This window comes from Hyperoodon ampullatus (assembly GCF_949752795.1).
Source record: "Hyperoodon ampullatus genome assembly, chromosome: 15".
Lineage (NCBI taxonomy): Eukaryota > Metazoa > Chordata > Mammalia > Artiodactyla > Ziphiidae > Hyperoodon > Hyperoodon ampullatus.
In genome coordinates, this window is record NC_136928.1 from 35,919,810 (window position 1) to 35,938,317 (window position 18,508).

Genomic DNA, 18,508 nt, shown 5'->3' on the forward strand with positions numbered 1-18,508 from the left:
CCATTTGTGGAAAAGGCTCCTTGCCCCAATGAATTTCCTTTGCAATTTTGTCAAAAAATCAGTTGCCCATAAGTGTAAAGGTTTCTTTCTGGATTTGCCATTATGTTCCATTGGTAAATATATCTATCCTTATGCCAATAATTCCCTAGACTTTGTTATACTGAGGGCACTACTGAACCAGAATTTCACAAAATACATCCAATACCACAAAAATAAACAGGAAAAAGATAAACAGTTCCATACAGAGTTACTTTAAAGGAACAGAAAATGAAAATCAATGCACGTCAACTGAGGAAAATTCTCTCCCCCAAAACAACCATGAAGTAGAAGAAAACTGTACAGCAACACTCCAAGCAGAATTAAATAAACTCAAACAAGCAACTGGGTACATGCAAACCCACTCTGGATTAAAAAGACAAAAACTAAGAGGGAAAGGAAGGAAGAGCAGAGGAGAGGAGAGGGTAGGAGGGAAGAGAGGAAGTTCACTGAACTCAAGAAAAGGAAGAAAAAGATAATGTTACCTGAGAAATGAAAAATAAATTCAAGGCACTCAAGTGAGAATAAACTCAAATTAAAATTTAATAAAAGACACTGAAAGTGGCAGAAAACAAGAGAATGAAAAGGAAGTAAAGAAAGAAATTTTTTAAAGTCAGGGAGAAAGTAATGGAGTGGGAGATACAGCAAAAAAGCATTAGCATTTGTAAATTTTGATTCCTTGAAGAAGAAAAATAAAACAATGGAACAGAATTAATGTTTAAAACTATAATCCAGGAAAATGATTCAGAATTATTTTTTTTAAAAAAACACTTAAATCTACACATTGGAAGATCCTACCAGATGCCTGAGAAGAATTATCTTAGAACAATCAGCTCTGAGACATATCCCAGCAAAACTCTTAGATTTCAATGATTAATTTTAAAAATATTCAAGGCCTCCTGGTAAAGAGATCAAGTAACTTATATATGATAAATGCTCTCCAGAAAGTGGGCACAGAGAGAAGCTACCTCAAGATAATAAAGGCCATATACGACAAACCCACAGTAAACATCATTCTCAACAGTGGAAAACTGAAAGCATTTCCACTAAGATCAGGAACAAGACAAGGATGTCCACTCTTGCCACTATTAATCAACATAGTTTTGGAAGTCCTAGCCAGGGCAATCAGAGAATAAAAAGAAATAAAAGGAATCCAAATTGGAAAAGAAGTAATACTGTCACTATTTGCAGATGACATGATACTATACATAGAAAATCCTAAAGATGTTACCAGAAAACTACTAGAGCTCATCAGTGAATGTGGTAAAGTTGCATTATACAAAATTAATACACAGAAATCTCTTGCATTCCTATACACTAACAACAAAATATCAGAAAGAGAAATTAAGGAAACAATCCTATTTACCATCACAACAAAAACAATAAAATACCTAGGAATAAACCTACCTAAGGAGGCAAAAGACCTGTACTCAGAAAACTATACTATACTGATGAAAGAAATCAAAGATGACACAAACAGATGGAGAGATATACCATGTTCTTGGATTGAAAGAATCAATATTGTCAAAATGACTATACTACCCAAAGCAATCTGCAGATTCAATGCAATCCCTATCAAATTACCAATGGCATTTTTCACAGAATTACAACAAAAAATTTTACAATTTGTATGGAAACACAAAAGATCACGAACAGCCAAAACAATCTTAAGAAAGAAAACAGAGCTGGAGGAATCAGGCTCCCTGACTTAAGACTACACTGCAAAGCTACAGTCACCAAAACAGTATGGTACTGGCACAAAAACAGAAATATAGACCAATGGAACAGGACAGAAAGCCCAGAGATAAACCCACACACCTATGGTCACCTAATCTATGACAAAGGAGGCAAGAATATAAAATGGAGAAAAGTGGTGCTGAGAAAACTGGACAGCTACATGTAAAGGAATGAAATTAGAACACACCCTAACACCATACACAAAAATAAACTCAAAATGGATTAAAGACCTAAATGTAAGGCCAGACACTGTAAAACTCTTCAGACGAAAACATAGGCAGAACACTCTTGGACATAAATCACAGTAAGATCTTTTTTGATCCACCTCCTAGAGTAATGAAAATAAAAACAAAAATAAACAAATGGGATCTAATGAAACTTAAAAGCTTTTGCACAGCAAAGGAAACCATCAAACAAAAAGACAACCCTCAGAATGGGAGAAAATATTTGCAAATGAAGCAACCAACAAGGTATTAATCTGCAAAATATACAAACAGCTCATGCAGCTCAATATCAAAAAAACAAATAACCCAATCAAAAAATAGGTGGAAAATCTAAGTAGACATTTCTCCAAAGAAGACATACAGATGGCCAAAAAACTAAAAACAGAACTACTCTATGACCCAGCAATCCCACCCCTGGGCATATATCCGGAGAAAACCATAATTCATGCACCCCAATGTTCACTGCAGCACTATTTACAATAGCCAGGACATGGAAGCAACCTAAATGTCCATCAGTAGAGGAAGGGATAAAAAAGTATGTGGTATATATACAGTAGAATATTAATCTGCCATAAAAAAGGATGAAATAATTCCATCTGCATCAACATGGATGGACCTAGAGATTGTCATACTGATTGAAGTAAGTCAGACACAGAAAGACAAATATCATATGATATCACTTATATGTGGAATCTAAAAAAAGGGTACAAATGAACTTACTCACAGAACAGAAGTAGAATCATAGATGTAAAAAAAAAACTTATGGTTACCAGGGGATAAGCGGGGGAGGGATAAATTGGGAGACTGGGATTGACATATACACACTACTATATATAATGAGAACCTGCTGTACAGCACAGGTAACTACCCAATACTCTGTAGTGCCCTATATGAGAAAAGAATCTAAAAAACCCAAAAAGAGTGGATATATGTAGATGTATAACGTATTCACTTTGCTGTACACCTGAAACTAATACAACACTGTAAATCAACTATACTCCAATAAATTTTTTAATGGATCAAGTAACTTACAAAAGCAAAAGAATTAAACTAGCATCAACCATTTCAAAAATAAAATACACAGCAAGGCAAAAGTGGAGCTGCCAATTTTTAAAAACTCAGTGAAAGAAACTGTAAACCAAGAACTTATATCCATCCAAGTTCTTCTACAAGTATCAAATCTAAAGAGTAACAGTTAACACAAGTCCTTCTTTAGGAATGTACTAGAAGAGGAGCTTTATCAACCATGAGATGATTGGGAAAACTTCAGCCACAGGACTAATTGTGAATGTTTTAATACATTTAAATGTAGATAGAAAACAAAAACAGGAGCATGGGGAGATGAGTGTGGAAGATTCATGTACAGATACTGTATGTTGTGATTAAGTAGAAATGATACAACTTTAAAAATGGGAGGAACACTGACAGTAAAAGAGAAAAGCAAAATAAGCCCACTGATTCCTGTATAGGTATAGGTGAGAGTTAAAATATACCAATAAACACTGATGCATCAGATAATAATAAGTTAACTAAGAAGAGACCAACTGCATTAGAAAAGATATTAGTACATACAGAGTGAAGTAAGTCAGAAAGAGAAAAACAAATATATTAACGCATATATGTGGAATGTAGAAAAATGGTACAGGTGAACCAGTTTGCAAGGCAGAAATAGAGACACAGATGTAGAGAACAAACATATGGACACCAAGGGGGGAAAGTGGGGGGAGATGAATTGGGAGATTGGGATTGACATATATACACTAATATGTATAAAACAGATAACTAATAAGAACCTGCCTATAAAAAAATAAAATTGAATTTTAAAAAAAGGTATTAGTACAAAGGTAACTACCAACAAAACTACACATCTTCCTAAATTCCATTTTTAAAAAAACACATTCAAACCTCTGAAGAAACATAAGCAAATAAAACCAAATTTGCATAATTATAAAATATTCAGACAGACTTGAGACCAAGAATATTAGTCATATCAATGAATATAAATGAACTTACCTCATCCATGAAAACAAAACGATTTTCAAAAAAAAACAAAAAGATTTTCAATTTGTTCATAAACCAAGATCTGGCTATGTACTATATACATAGCTAAAACAAATTCATTAGAACAGCTAAGAGATGGGAAAAAGTATTCCAGGCAAATAAAAATAAGAAACAGTAGAAATCCTGGTTACAGAGAGAAGCACAAAAGCATTAAATATTGACAAGGAAATGTTAACACCCATATTTCTCAACAAAGAGGTAACACAAATATGTATGTACCAAGTAACATAGAAACAACCTCTGTGAAGGAAAGTCTACAAGAAATGCAGGAAACATAGACACTAATAACAGGAGACTTTAACTCATTACAAAAATTGACTAAGTAGACAAAAAATAAGTAAGAAGAAAGACTACTTAAACAACATAATCAGTAATGGATATTTGGATATTTATCAAATTCTACACTCTGATGATAGAGAATAAATTTTCTTCCCAAGAACCTGTTAAATATTAACCAAAAATGATGTTAGGTGCCAGATACCGCTAAGTTCCATAAGGAAGAACTATTACAAACACTCCCTGATCACAATGCAATACAACTAGAAATGTTTAACAAGAAACAAAACGACTTTCCTCCTAGAAATGTTAAAACTTTCTATTAAACAACTCTTGGGTGAAAGAGGAAAGTAAAACATGAAATTTCTAAAAAATAATTATAATGGGATTTAAAGTAATGATCAGAGAAAAAGTGATTACACTAGACACTTATCAGGGAGAATGAAAAAATAAAATGAACTAATTCCAACTCAAAAATCTTAAGAAATAACAAGAAGCTAAGCAAAATAGGTCAGAAGGAATAAAAATAAAAGCAGAAATTAATCAGGCAGAGTGGAGGTTGGGAAATTTTCCTGAATGTCTAGAGAGTAAATATTTTAGGCCTCTGGGCCATGTTCTCTGCTGCAATTGCTCTGCTCTGTTGTTGTAGCACAAAAACAGCTGTCTGCAATACATAAATCAATGGACATGACTGTGGTCCAATAAAACTTTATTTACAAAAACAGTGACTAACCCACAGGATATAGTTTCCTGACCAATAAGGTAGGAGTTTTAAAAAGTTGTAGAGCTAATTGAGACATCAAATCTGGGTGTTTTTCAAAAAAATTAAGAAAACAGATCAAGTTGACTTGATCAAGAAAAAGGAGAAAGCATAAATACACAAAATAAGAAATGGCAGAGGGAGGAGGAATTAATCATTGTAACCATTTTTTTTTAAATCATAAGAGACTACTTTGCAGGTTTCTAAGCAAATAAATCTGAAAACATAGAAAATATAGATAATTTCCTAGGTAAATGCAGATTGCCAAAAGTGACCACCATTAGATTTAGAAATCTGAAGGCGACCATAAAAGACATAGACAAAGTGCTTAAAGAACTACCCTACAAAAAAAGCAACAAGCCCAGGTGGTTCGATAGGAGAATTCTACCAAGCCTTCAGAGATCAGATATTCTCAATGCTCTACAAATTGTCCCAATGCATTAAAAATAAAGAAAAACTCTGTAAAGTACAGAAAAAGAAAACTATAAACCAATATCATTCATAAACATCAACGTTAATAAAATATTTTTAAAAATATTAGCACACAAAATCCAACACCTGGATCTATCCTGAGAATACAAGGTTGGTTCAGTGTTACCAAATCCATTAATATCATACATATTAATAAATCTAAAGTAAATAAAAATCATATGATTATCTCTTTAGATGCTAAAAAAGTCTTTGACAAAATTCAACCCCCATTCCTGATAAAAAACACTCAAGAAAATAGCAACTGAGGGATACATTCTTTTTTTTTTGCGCGCGGGCCTCTCACTGTTGTGGCCTCTCCTGTTACGGAGCACAGGCTCCAGACGCACAGCCTCAGCAGCCATGGCTCACGGGCCCAGCTGCTCCGCGGCATGTGGGATCTTCCTGGACCGGGGCATGAACCTGCGTCCCCTGCATCGGCAGGCGGACTCTCAACCACTGCGCCACCAGGGAAGCCCGAGGGGTACATTCTTAACAAAATAATATATATACAATTTAGTACTAATGCTATCTTTTTTAATGGGTAATTACTAAGGGCATTTCCACTAAAATCAGAAACAAGGCAAAAATGCCCAGTATCTCTGCTACTACTCAAAACTGTACCAGAGGTATTAGCCGGTATAATTAGATAAATCAGCTAGAGCAAGGGTTGGCAAACTATGGCCTACAGGCCAAATCCAAACCTGCTGCCTGTTTTTGTAAATAAAGTTTTATTAGAACACAGCCACACCTATTAATTTATTTACTGTCCATGGCTTGATAGTTGAGACTATATGGCCCTCAATACCTAAAATATATACTGTCTGGCCCTTGCAGAAAATATTTGCCAATTTTTGAACTAGAGGCATAAGAATTAGTAAGGAAATAAAACTCTCTCTATTGGCAGTGATATTACAATATAACTGAAAAGCCCTAGGGAATCAATAATAAAATATTTTTAAAATTCAATAAGGAATGTAAAATTAACATATAGGAATCAATAGCTTTCATATACTGATACACAAACAGTAACCAGTTAAAGAATGGTAGAGGAAAATCCCATTTATGATATCAACAGATTAAAAATTTAGGAATAAATTGATCAACAAATATGCAAAACCTTTATGAGGGAAAATTTAAAACACTCGGAAAGACATAAAAATAGCCTTGAACAAATGGAAAGACATCCCTTCTTCTTGGATGGGATGACTCAACATTATAAAGATGCCAGTTCTTTCTAAATTAACTTACAAGTTTAATGTAATCCCAGTAAAAGTACCAACATACTTTTATGAAGTTAGACAAGTTGATATTAAAGTTCATGTAAAAAATAAGCATATAGAAATATCTATGAAACACTAAAAAAAAATCCATGAGGGGGGAACTAGTCCTACCAGATATTAAAACATATTAACTATAAAGCATTATAACACTGTCATATTTGTAATTTTATTCTCTTATATGATGATTAATATCTGCTTCTTCATTAACCTATAAACTCTGTGAAGGCTGGAACCATGATAACTGTCTTAGTCATTATAATTTCTACAAACCCTACCACAATGCCTGATGTATAGTTGGCACATAGCAGCCCCACTGCTCTCTTAAGAGTTCTCACTCAGGTGTGTGTGGGAAGGAAGAAGAATGATATAGATAAGAAACAAGCAAAAATACGTAAGTAAAAGTCAATCAATTAATGATATGTACTAGGAAAAAATACAAAGAATTGGTGATCAGAGAAATACTCACTGAGAAGGTAATATTTGAGTTAAGACCTGAATGACAAGGAGTCATCTATATGAAGATATGGTGAATTGACAGAGCATTCCTGGGAGAGGAAATTGTACATGCAAAGGCCTTAGGGTGGGAACAAATTTGGGAGGTTCGAGTGACAGAGAGTCAATATAGCTAAACTATAAAGGCAACTGGAGGATGATAAATTAGTTAGGGCCTCTGTAGGCTGTGCTATGCTGTATGATCTTTGTTCTCATTGCAGTGAGAAGCCACTGTATGATAGCTGAGTGGATAACAGCCGGAATAATGGCCTCCCAAAGATGTCCACATCCTAATCCCCAGATTTTGTGAATATGTTTTATTACATGGCAAAGGGGAATTGAGGTAGCAGATGGAATTAAGGTTGCTAATTATCTGACTTTAAAATAGGGATAGTATCCTGCATTATCCAGATGGGCCTAATGTAATCCTTAAGTGTGGAAGAGGGTCCTTAAATGTGGAAGAGGGAGGCAGAAGAGTCAGTATCAGAGTGATTCACAGTGAGAAGACTCAACCTGCCACTTTCAGCTTTGAAAATGGAGGAAGAAGACTATAAGCCAAGGAAAGGAAGAAGTCAAAAAATCAAGGAAACAGATTCTCCTCCAGAAAGGAATGCACCCTGTTTAAGCCACTAAATTTGTGGTAACTTGTTACAGCAGAATAGAAAATTAATATAAAGTGTTAGGATGTCGTCTGCATTTTTAATAGATCATTTTGATTGGCCTGAATTGATAGGGAAAGCTGCCTTGACATCAGGGGAAGTTTTGATGTGAGGTCTGTTTTCATACTTCACCATCTCATTGCTGTGGCTCAGAGTTTAATTTGAACATTAAAACTGCAGTTTGGGAAGTTTAGTTACCCAAAGATACTTAAACTTTTTGTTATAATTTTTCTTTCAATAGAGAAAAGAAAAAAGAAAGAGTCTACAGGAGTTCAGTAGTGTCTCAACCTCTAAAAGAGAGAGAGGCAGAGAGAATATAGCACAGCAGCATGGCCCACAGCTGGGCCTACTCACCAGTGGTTAAAATTGTGTTTGCTTTTGCTCACTGTTGTATCCACAGCATCTAACCCAGTACCAGTCACAGAGTGAGCATTTAACAAATATTCTATCCATGAATGAACCATAACATGTTCTCTTAATTTTAAATCTTTCCCATAGATGATTTTCATTCTTCATATACTTACAAATCACTGAACAAAATTTTAATTTCTGGGTAGCCTATGGCAAAATTAATAAACCAATAATTTGAACTATATACAATGTAGAAGCCCACTGAAAACTGGTTGTGAATAGACTGTACTGCATTTGAGTTTATAAACAAACTTCCTAGAATGTAAGCTGTATGAGGGTAGAGATGTTTGCCTTTTCTTTGTTTATTACTCACTGCTTCATCCTCCAGGACTGTGAAAACTGCCTGGTAGCAGTAAGAGAACAAAGCAGAGATGGAGGCTATCTGCAAACGCCTGACTCACTCCAATCCAGCCTAGAGTTAGGATTCAGTGTAAAACACATTCCTCAATTTCCCGTTATTTATGAGATTTTTACAAGGAAATAAAGATACTTTTTAGCTGGTTCTTTATAACTCAAAAAAAAAGTACCTGGCATGCAGCATGCTCAAGAGATATTTATTGAATAAATAAAAGAATTATTTTTACAATACAAGAATATATAGGATATAAGAATACATAGCTGGTAGTGTGTAAAGTAGACATTTTAGATATGCAAAAGAATCAAGGACTTCCAAATTTAAAACAGTTACAGCATCTTGGGTATAAATGGGTTTTTAAAAAACATAACCATTATGTGAATTGACTGAGACTTTATACCTTATATGCCATTAATGCGTTATTCAACTAGTTTGTTTTCATATTTTTGATGTGGTGAAGACAGCAATTATTCAAGTTGTTCATTTTCATATTTTTGACCAGCAATTTTTAAAGTTACACAACTCAAAGAAAAAACAATTTAGAAGGAAAAAGAAATCCATAAGGGTGAGAAGAGCAATGATAAGTAAAATAAATGATCCTAGGACTAAACTAAACATACTTTAGATTTGGTACTTCCCTAAACTAGTTATTATGTTTCAAGTAGTCAACTTCTCTGGTTGCCTCAATTTTTCATTTGTATTAGATAGTCCCCTTTGACGTCTAAAATTCTTTACTGTAGAGCAAATAAACTTTATATTTGTAGCAAATTTATCTACTTTGATATTTACTGTCATCAATTAATTATATTGGTTAGTTTCTTGCTATTTGTTATATCTGAATTCATACCTAAGAAACTCCAAATGAAATACTATCCTTTTAAAAGCTATTAAATTTTGCCTTGGTTTTATTTGATTCATATCTAAGCAGTTTTCTTTACATTGGAACAAAAAAAATGCCCATCTATTCAGAATCCTTATGTGTGCCTATAAACAATATAACTGTTGAAAATCTTCAGTGTTTACAAAACAAAGAAATTGTCAACAGAATCCCTGGTGGTAGACTTACCAGAAAAAAAAAATTTACAGCCTATAATTCATGAAGATTGGCTCAAAACAAACTGTCCCTGCCAACAGAAAATCTGACAATTATTCTGTTGTCTAATTTGGCTCAGTCTAAGTTGACCTTGTTTATTCATCTCAGTCTTTTAATTCTTGTTATCTTGGCATAAGAGGAGAACATATGGCATATGTCTAGGAAGTCCATTTATGCATCTTAAACTGAAATAAATGTAAAATATACTGAGCATTTCCAATGTGTTCAGCTATTACGGTAGCTTAATGTATATTAGATAGAACTGGTTAAGTTCATATTATCCCTGCTATGTGTTTGCTGCCTATAAAACCAGAAACTAAGTAGAGCAGTCTTTTTCTAAGCCTCAGTATATGGCTAAAACTGGCCAATTTTAAACATATTTCCAAAGATAGACCATCTTAAGCTCTTTCAAAACATAAAAGTTAAAGGGTATCAGCAATTTGACAACCTAAAGATCGTTACAGGTTTCCACTGAATCTCTAGCTATGTTTAAAAAAGCAGATGAAGATAATATGAGAAAGATAATGGGAGGTGAAGAACAAAAAGAATATTTCCACTTTATCTCCAGCCTAATCTGATCTCCAATGAACTTTCTTATTTCACCAAGACATATCATATCCTGGGTCATAAAACAAATCTTGACATTAAATGGCATTATACTAGCAATTAACAACAGAAAGACAAACAGAAAAATCTACAAAAACTTAGAAATTAAAAAACACACTTCTAATAATCCATAGGTCAAAGAGGCAGTCTCAAGGAAATCAGAACATATTATAAACTGAAAAATATCAAAATACAACATATCAAAATTTGTGGGATATAGCTTAAACAGTGCTTAGTGGAGATTTTATTCTACTAAATGCTTATTTTTAAAAATGTCTCAATGAACAGTCTAAGCTACCACCTTAAGAAACTAGAAAAAAACAGATCAAAAACTCAAAACAAGCAGAATAATAAACATAAGAGCGGACATCATTGAAATTGAAAACAGAAAAAGAAAATCAATGAAATCAAAAGTTGGAAAGTTGTTGTTTGAAAAGTTCAATAAAATTGATAAAACTCTAGTCAGACTGACAAAAAAAGAGAAAAGACATAGGTTTTCATTATCAGGAATGGAAGAGAGGATTTTATAATAGGCCTCATAGACATTAAACAGATAATAATGTTGTGAGCTACTCTATGCATATAAATTTGATAACATAGTTGGAACAGACTAATTATTTAAAAACCACAAGCTACCAAGCTTTCTGAAAATATAACAGATAATTTGAATACTCCTAAAACTATTTTAAAAACTGAATTTATAGTTTAAAAAAAACTCCGAAAAAAATACAGCCATGTCCAGATAGTCTCACTGGTGAACTCTACCAAACATTTAGAGGGAGAAAATACCATCAATTGTGCACAATCTCTATCAGAAAATAAAGATTAAAAAACATGTCCCAAGTCATTTTCTGAAGCTACCATTACCCAGAGTACCAAAACAAAACAAAACAAAACAAAACAAAAAAAAAACCAAACCAAAAAACCACTTTAGACCAGTATCCCTCATAACTATAGAAGCAAAAATCCTCAACAAAAGATTAAGAAATATAATTCAGTAATATATTTTTTGAAAATACAGCACAATCACATGCAGTTTACCTCAGGAGGGCAAGGCTCATGCAATTTTGAAAAAATCAATGAAATCTACTATATTGACAGTTCAAATAAGAAAACCTAGTTGATCAGATCAACTGATGCAAAAAGAGCATTTGACCAGATTTAATACCCATTTAGCACTTTTTAAACTCAGAAAACAAGGAATAACAAGCAACTTCCTCAATCTATACAGAGAAGCTACAAAAACAGAAACGAAACTACACAGGTGGGCACACAGCAAAGATGTCCACTCTCACCACTCTTATACAACACTGTGCTGAAAGTCTTAGCCACAGCAATAAGACAAGAAAAAGAAAGAAAAAAATACAGCTTGGGAAAGAAGTAAAACCAGCCCTATTTGCAGACAACATGATTTATCTACATAGAAAATCCCAAGGTTATCTACAGAGAACTCCTACAACTAATAAGTGAGTTTAACAAGGTCACAGAATATACAGCCAATACATAAAAGTCAATTATATGCCTATATACTAGTAATGTAGAATTGGAAGTCAAAATTTTAAAAGTTTACAGTAGCTCCAAAATAAATGAAATTACTCTGGAATATATCTAACAAAACTTGAACAGAATCTGTATGCCAAGAACTATAAAACACTGTTTAAAGTAATCATAAAAGATCAAAATAAATGGATACATACACCAGGTTTATGGATTGGAAAACTCAATACAGTAAAGATGTCAGTTGTCTTCTGACTGATCTAAAGATTTAACACAATTCCAATTAAAAGCCCAGAAAGGATTTTTGTAGACATAAGCAAGCTGATTATACATTTTATACAGAAAGACAAAGATACCAGAATAGCAAAAACAATTTTTAAAATGGGAAATAATGTTGGAAGAATCATGCATGATCTTAAGCCTTTCTAAAGCAGGAGTCAGCAAATATTTTCTGTGAAGGTCCACTTAATAAATATTTTGGGTTTTGCAGGTCATACAGTCTCTGTCACAGCTACTTAAATTTACAGTTGTAGCGAGAAAGCAGCCACTGACAATATGTAAATGAATGGCTGTGTGCCAATAAAGCTATATTTATAAAACTAGGCATGGACTGGATTTGGCCATGGACTGTGGTTTGCCATTCCCTGCTCTAAAGCTAAACTAATCAAGAAAGTATAGTATTAGGAAAAGGACAGACACGTAGATTAATGGAATAGAATAGAGAACTCAGAAGTTGACCCATACAAATATGCCTGATTTTTAACAAAAGTATAAAGGCAATTCCATGAACAAAGGATACTCTTCTACAGCAATTCAATGAACAAAGGATACTCTTCTACAAATGGTATTTAAACAACTGGAATCTATGGGTAAGAACCATGAGCCCTAAACTAAACCTCACACCTTATTCAAAGCTTAACTCAAAATGGATCATAGATCTAAATATAAAATGTAAAACTATAAAACTTCTAGAAGAAAACATAGGAGGAAATCTTCATGATCTGGAAATAGTCAAAGAATTCTCAGATCTGACTCTGAAAGCACAATTCATAATTTTAAAAAACAGATAAGCTGGACTTCATCAAGTTTTGCTCTTCAAAGGACACTGTTAAGAGCATGAAAAGACAAGCTATTTGCTAGGAGAAAATATTTGCAAATCACATGATAGACATTAAACTTATATCCAGAACATATTAAAAACTCTAAAAACTCAACAAGAAAACAACCCAATTAAAACGGGCAAAAGATTTGAATTGAACATATACTTTAATAAGGACATATACAGATGGCAAATAAGCACATGAAAAAATATTCAACATCATTAGTCATGAAGATATTGCAAAATTAAAACCATGATGAGATACCCCTGCACACCTATTAGAATATCTGTAATAAAAACATACTGACAGTAATACTAAGCACTGGTTAAGATGCAGAGCAACTCAAGAACTCATTCACTGCTGATGAGAATACAAAAATGATACAGCCATCCTGGGAAACAGTTTCGCAGTTCCCTATGAAGTAAAAATATATTGAGGGAATTCCCTTGTGGTCCAGTGGTTAGAACTTTGCGCTTCCACTGCAGGGGGCCTGATTCAATCCCTGGTCGGGGAAGTAAGATCCCACAAGCCACATGGCACCACCAAAAAAAAAAAAAAACTACAAAAGTATATTTAGCATCAGCCAGCAATCCTATTCTTGAGTATTTACCCTAGAGAAATGAAAACTTATGTCACACAAAAACCCATAGATGAATGCTGATAGCCATTTTACTTATAATTGCCAAAACCTGGGAAAACAAATATCCTTCAACAGGTGAATAAACAAAATGGTACATCTATAAAATGGAATACTGCTAAGCAATAAAAAGTAACGAACTATTGATACATTTAGTATCTTGAATGAATATCGGGAGCAATATACTGAGTGACAGAAGCCAGACACAGAAGTTTATATGCATGATTCCAATTATATGATATTCTTGAAGTCAAAACTGTAGTCATGGTGATAAGCAATTGCCAGGAGTACTGGTAGGGGAGGGTGTGACTATAAAGTATGAGGGAATTTTTTGGCATGATGAAACTATTTTGTATTCTGTTTGTGGTGTAGTGGTAATAACATGAATCTATACATCTCTTAAAATTCACAGAATCTATGTCTTTAAAAGTCCATTTTAATGTATAATAACTTAAATAATAAAAATTTTAAAACCAAAAAACTTATTATATAAGTAAGAGAATTACCTAAAACTTTGTAAGACAACATAATCTCAGCTTTATTTGTTAAAAACGATGCATAATAATAAGTATAGGAGCTAACTATCCAGATAAGAACTCTAGATATTTGGATTATATTAATGTTCTTTTTCTGTGTGTGTGTGTGTGTGTGTGTGTTTAGTTTTTCTACAATAATAATGGATTACTTCTAAAATTAGAAAAATAAAATTTATTTAATAGAAAACTTTTACCATTCATTCTAATTTTGTAATACCCAGGAGGAGTTCAGAGCATCACATTTTGTTTCCATTGCTGCTTTTTTTGAAAATTGTATATGTGAAATATTTCATTTGTATATTAAAGTTAAATTTAATTGCTCTTCAAAATGTCCTGTAAAATATTTAATGGTGAGAAAGTTAATAACAGTGTTCAACATTTTTAACATACAGTATTTAAATGATTATATTGTTGAAAGGTTCCAAGGAAATTTTTTTCATTATATTTTTTAAAACCTCATAAGTTTGAAAATATTCAATATTTAAAATTTGTAACATATTTAACCCTATAATTTCCTTTTTCATTCTTTTTCCAATTAAAAAAACCTATACACAATAGACAAGTATTTGACAGAAGGAATGAACTTGAAAAAGACATCTGTGCTGGATCTTTGATGGCTAAGACCTGTAATGAAGAAGGTAATGGAATCCAAGGTACACAGAGTATTCAAAGTGTAACAGAAAAACAGTGTCATAGCTGGCAAGAGCTTTCAGTGAATGCATAAAAATAAGAAAACCCTAAGCATTTTTAGTTCATGTGCTATAAGACTGCTCTAGGCTAGTATAATGTAAAATACCAAGTCACGTGATTATAACAAAGGCTGAATTTTAATAAGCACACAAATAAATTTGGGGATTTCATTAAAATGTTGATTCTCATTCAGCAGATCTGGGCTAGAGCCCATGATTTTGAATTTCCAACAAGCTCTCAAGTAATGTATATGGTGCCGGCCTGAAGACTACACTTTGAGAAGCCAGACTTTGTAGGTCATTGAGAAAAATGGCATGATTCTTGCCCAGTTTAGTAACAAGAAGATAAAAACAGTAAGTACTGTAACATAAGGCAGCCATGTAATATACTCCCTAAAAGTGGTACCAAAATAAAAGCATGATGAGGTAACAGCATTCACCTCCAGCCAAGATGCTGAGCTGAGCAGGTGGCCTTCAAAGGTAAGTAGAATTTTACCATGCAGAAGAAACTGCATATGAAATTACAGAAATAGAAAACATAGTAACACATAGATGACTGCTTGTGAAGGGACAAAAATAATATTTGAATGTTCTCACTATGTCCCCTTCACTGTCCCCTAAAGATGAACCTAAGTTTGGCCTACTCATTTTCTTCCCTTTACCTCTGAGAATGGGCCAATTGAAATGCAAAATTTGGAAGAAAGGAAGATAACAGAGGACAAGAGAGGCATGTGGAGTTAAGAGACTTTAAGTGGGGCTTCCCTGGTGGCGCAGTGGTTGAGAGTCCGCCTGCCGATGCAGGGGACACGGGTTCGTGCCCCGGTCCGGGAGGATCACACATGCTGCAGAGCGCGTGAGCCATGGCCACTGAGCCTGCGCATCTGGAGCCTGTGTTCCGCAACGGGAGAGGCCACAACAGTGAGAGGCCCGCGTACCGCAAAAAAAAAAAAAAAGAGAGACTTTAAGTGGAGTTTTTCTTCTGAAGAGCCCAGGGAAGGAAATACATGAGAGCAACTTCAGCACCTGAGAGATGTGGTGAAGACAGAAAAAGAATTTTTAAGTATTGCATTGTGCCAGGGATATAGCAGTTACTAACATTTTTTTTTCATAAACTGAGGCCTACCAACTCCGTGTCACAAAGCAGATATACTATACATGGTCCCAATTCTGACCCAAAATACTGTCACTTCAACTCTTCAGTTGTTCTCACCTATGAAATCAAACTTTCAATGGAATGATTCATGTAAAGGATGGGCAGTTGAATAAACAGTTTAAAGTGATTCTTTTGGCATTAATGGCTTAAAGATACATGATTTTGTCTTCAGAAAAATACGCTATTTTTGTCTTTTTCCCTTGAATTTGAAAAAACAGTGTAGAGTTAACAATATTTAAAAAGGCCAGCAATAAAGTTGAAATTAAAAGTTGACGGTTCAGGCTTCCCTGGTGGCGCAGTGGTTGAGAGTCCGCCTGCCAATGCAGGGGACACGGGTTCGTGCCCCGGTCCGGGAAGATCCCACATGCCGCGGAGCGGCTAGGCTTGTGAGCCATGGCCGCTGAGCCTGCGCGTCCGGAGCCTGTGCTCTGCAACGGGAGAGGCCACAACAGTGAGAGGCCTGCGTACCGCAAAAAAAAAAAAAAGTTGACGGTTACTAGTAAGATGGCAGAATAGGAGGTCCCTCCAGCCCTCATTCCCCCACAGAAACACTGATTTGGCAATCATCCATGAATTAAAAGTGCCACTGTAGGAGCTTCAAAATCCAGGTAGAAGTTGCAGCATCCCCACTGGAGCCCAAAACCAAGGAAAGACACTTTGAGAAGACCTGCCCACACCGTGGTAGCAGGTCTGCTGAATATAGACCTGAGTGCAGCCCTATCCCCCTGTGGACATGGCTCCAGCCACACTCAACTAAGACCCAGCAGGAACCACACCCACCTGTGACTCTAATTTTAGTCCCACTGAATACCCACCCAACTAAAGACCTAGAAGCAACCCCATGACGAGCTCCCACTGCTCAACTGTGATCCTGGAGGCAGTCTCATCCACCCAGAGACCTGGGAGGAGACAAGACAATCTGCACCCCAAGAAAGAGACCTGCCAATTGTGGATTTAGAAGTAGTCCCATCCACCTGGGGACCCAGAATGTGGTACTCCTGCTGGTGCCCCCAGTAATAGTCTAGCCAACCATGGACCTGACTGTGGACCTGGAAGCAGCCTCATAATCTGGCCTTGGCCCTGCCTAACTGCAGTTTGGAGGCAGGCTTGTCCATCCAGGGACCTAGCAGGAGTAGGCCTTTACCTGCCAAAAACAGTCTATAAAGAACAGAAGAGGTTCCTGCTCCTGCAAATGCATGCACAGACATGAATACAAGGCTATAAAGATCACAAAGAATCAGGCAAAGATGACGGCACCAAAGAAAACTAATAAAGTTCCAGTAACCAACCCTAAAGAAATGTATATCCATGAATGGCTTGACAAAGAATTGTATAAAAACTGTCATAAAGCTCAATGTTCTAAAAGAGGACACAGATAGACAACTAAAGACCATCAAGAAAACAATACCTAAACAAGGTGAGATGTTCAATAAAGATATAGAAACCATTTAAAAAAGAAAAAAAAAGGGACTTCCCTGGTGGTCCAGTGGTTAAGACTCCACAGTCCCAATGCAGGGGGCATGGGTTTGATCCTTGGGGAACTAAGATCCTGCATGCCACACAGTGCAGCCAAAAAAATTAAAATAAAAATACTTTTAAAAAGAATATTAAAAAAAGAAGACTGAGGCTAAAGAGTACAATAACTAAAGTAAAAAATTCAATAACTTCAACAGCAGAATCAATCAAGCAGAAGAAAGAATCAGCAAACTCAAACACAGGTCATTTGAAATTTCCCATTGAGAGGAACAACAACAACAACGGCCAAAAGAATGAAAAATGTGAAGAAAGTCTATGGGATTTATGGTATACCAATAAGGCACAAATATACACATTTTGGGAGTCCCAGAAGGAGTAGAGACAGAGAAAAAGAGAGAGAGAGAGAAAAGCTAAAAACTTATTGAAAGAAATAACGGTTGGGGCTTCCCTGGTGACGCAGTGGTTAGGAATCCGCCTGTCAATGCAGAGGACACGGTTTCGAGCCCTGGTCTGGGTAGCTCCCACAAGCTGCGGAGCAACTAGGCCCGTGCGCCACAACTACTGGGCCTGTCTTCTAGAGCCTGCGAGCCACAACTACAAAAGCCCGTGTGCCTAGAGCCCATACTCCACAACAAGAGAAGCCACCGCAATGAGAAGCCAGTGCACTTTAACAAAGAGTAGCCCCTGCTCGCCACAACTAGAGAAAGCCCACGCACAGCAACGAAGACCCAACGCAGCCAAAATAAATAAATAAATAAAATAAAAAATACAAAATAAATAATGGTTGAAACATCTGAAATCTAGAGAGGGAAATGGACATCCAGATTTGTGAGGCCCCAAATTCCCAAAATAGGTTGAACCCAAATAGATTTTCATGAGACACATTATAATTATCAAAAATCAAATGCAGGGTTTCCCTGGTGGCGCAGTGGTTGAGAGTCCGCCTGCCGATGCGGGGG

At 35.2% G+C, this 18,508-nt stretch overlaps 1 protein-coding gene across 1 annotated transcript in view; it reads left to right on the forward strand.

The window, feature by feature from the left end:
* Window positions 1–18,508, forward strand: part of WDPCP (WD repeat containing planar cell polarity effector) — a gene marked incomplete at both ends in the record, with an annotated part of 270,224 nt that overhangs the window by 236,679 nt on the left and 15,037 nt on the right. Inside the window, one exon of the mRNA XM_079720396.1 lies at window positions 14,790–14,857. Coding sequence (XP_079576522.1) covers window positions 14,790–14,857 — 68 coding nt within the window. The remainder of the gene's footprint in view (window positions 1–14,789; window positions 14,858–18,508) is intronic.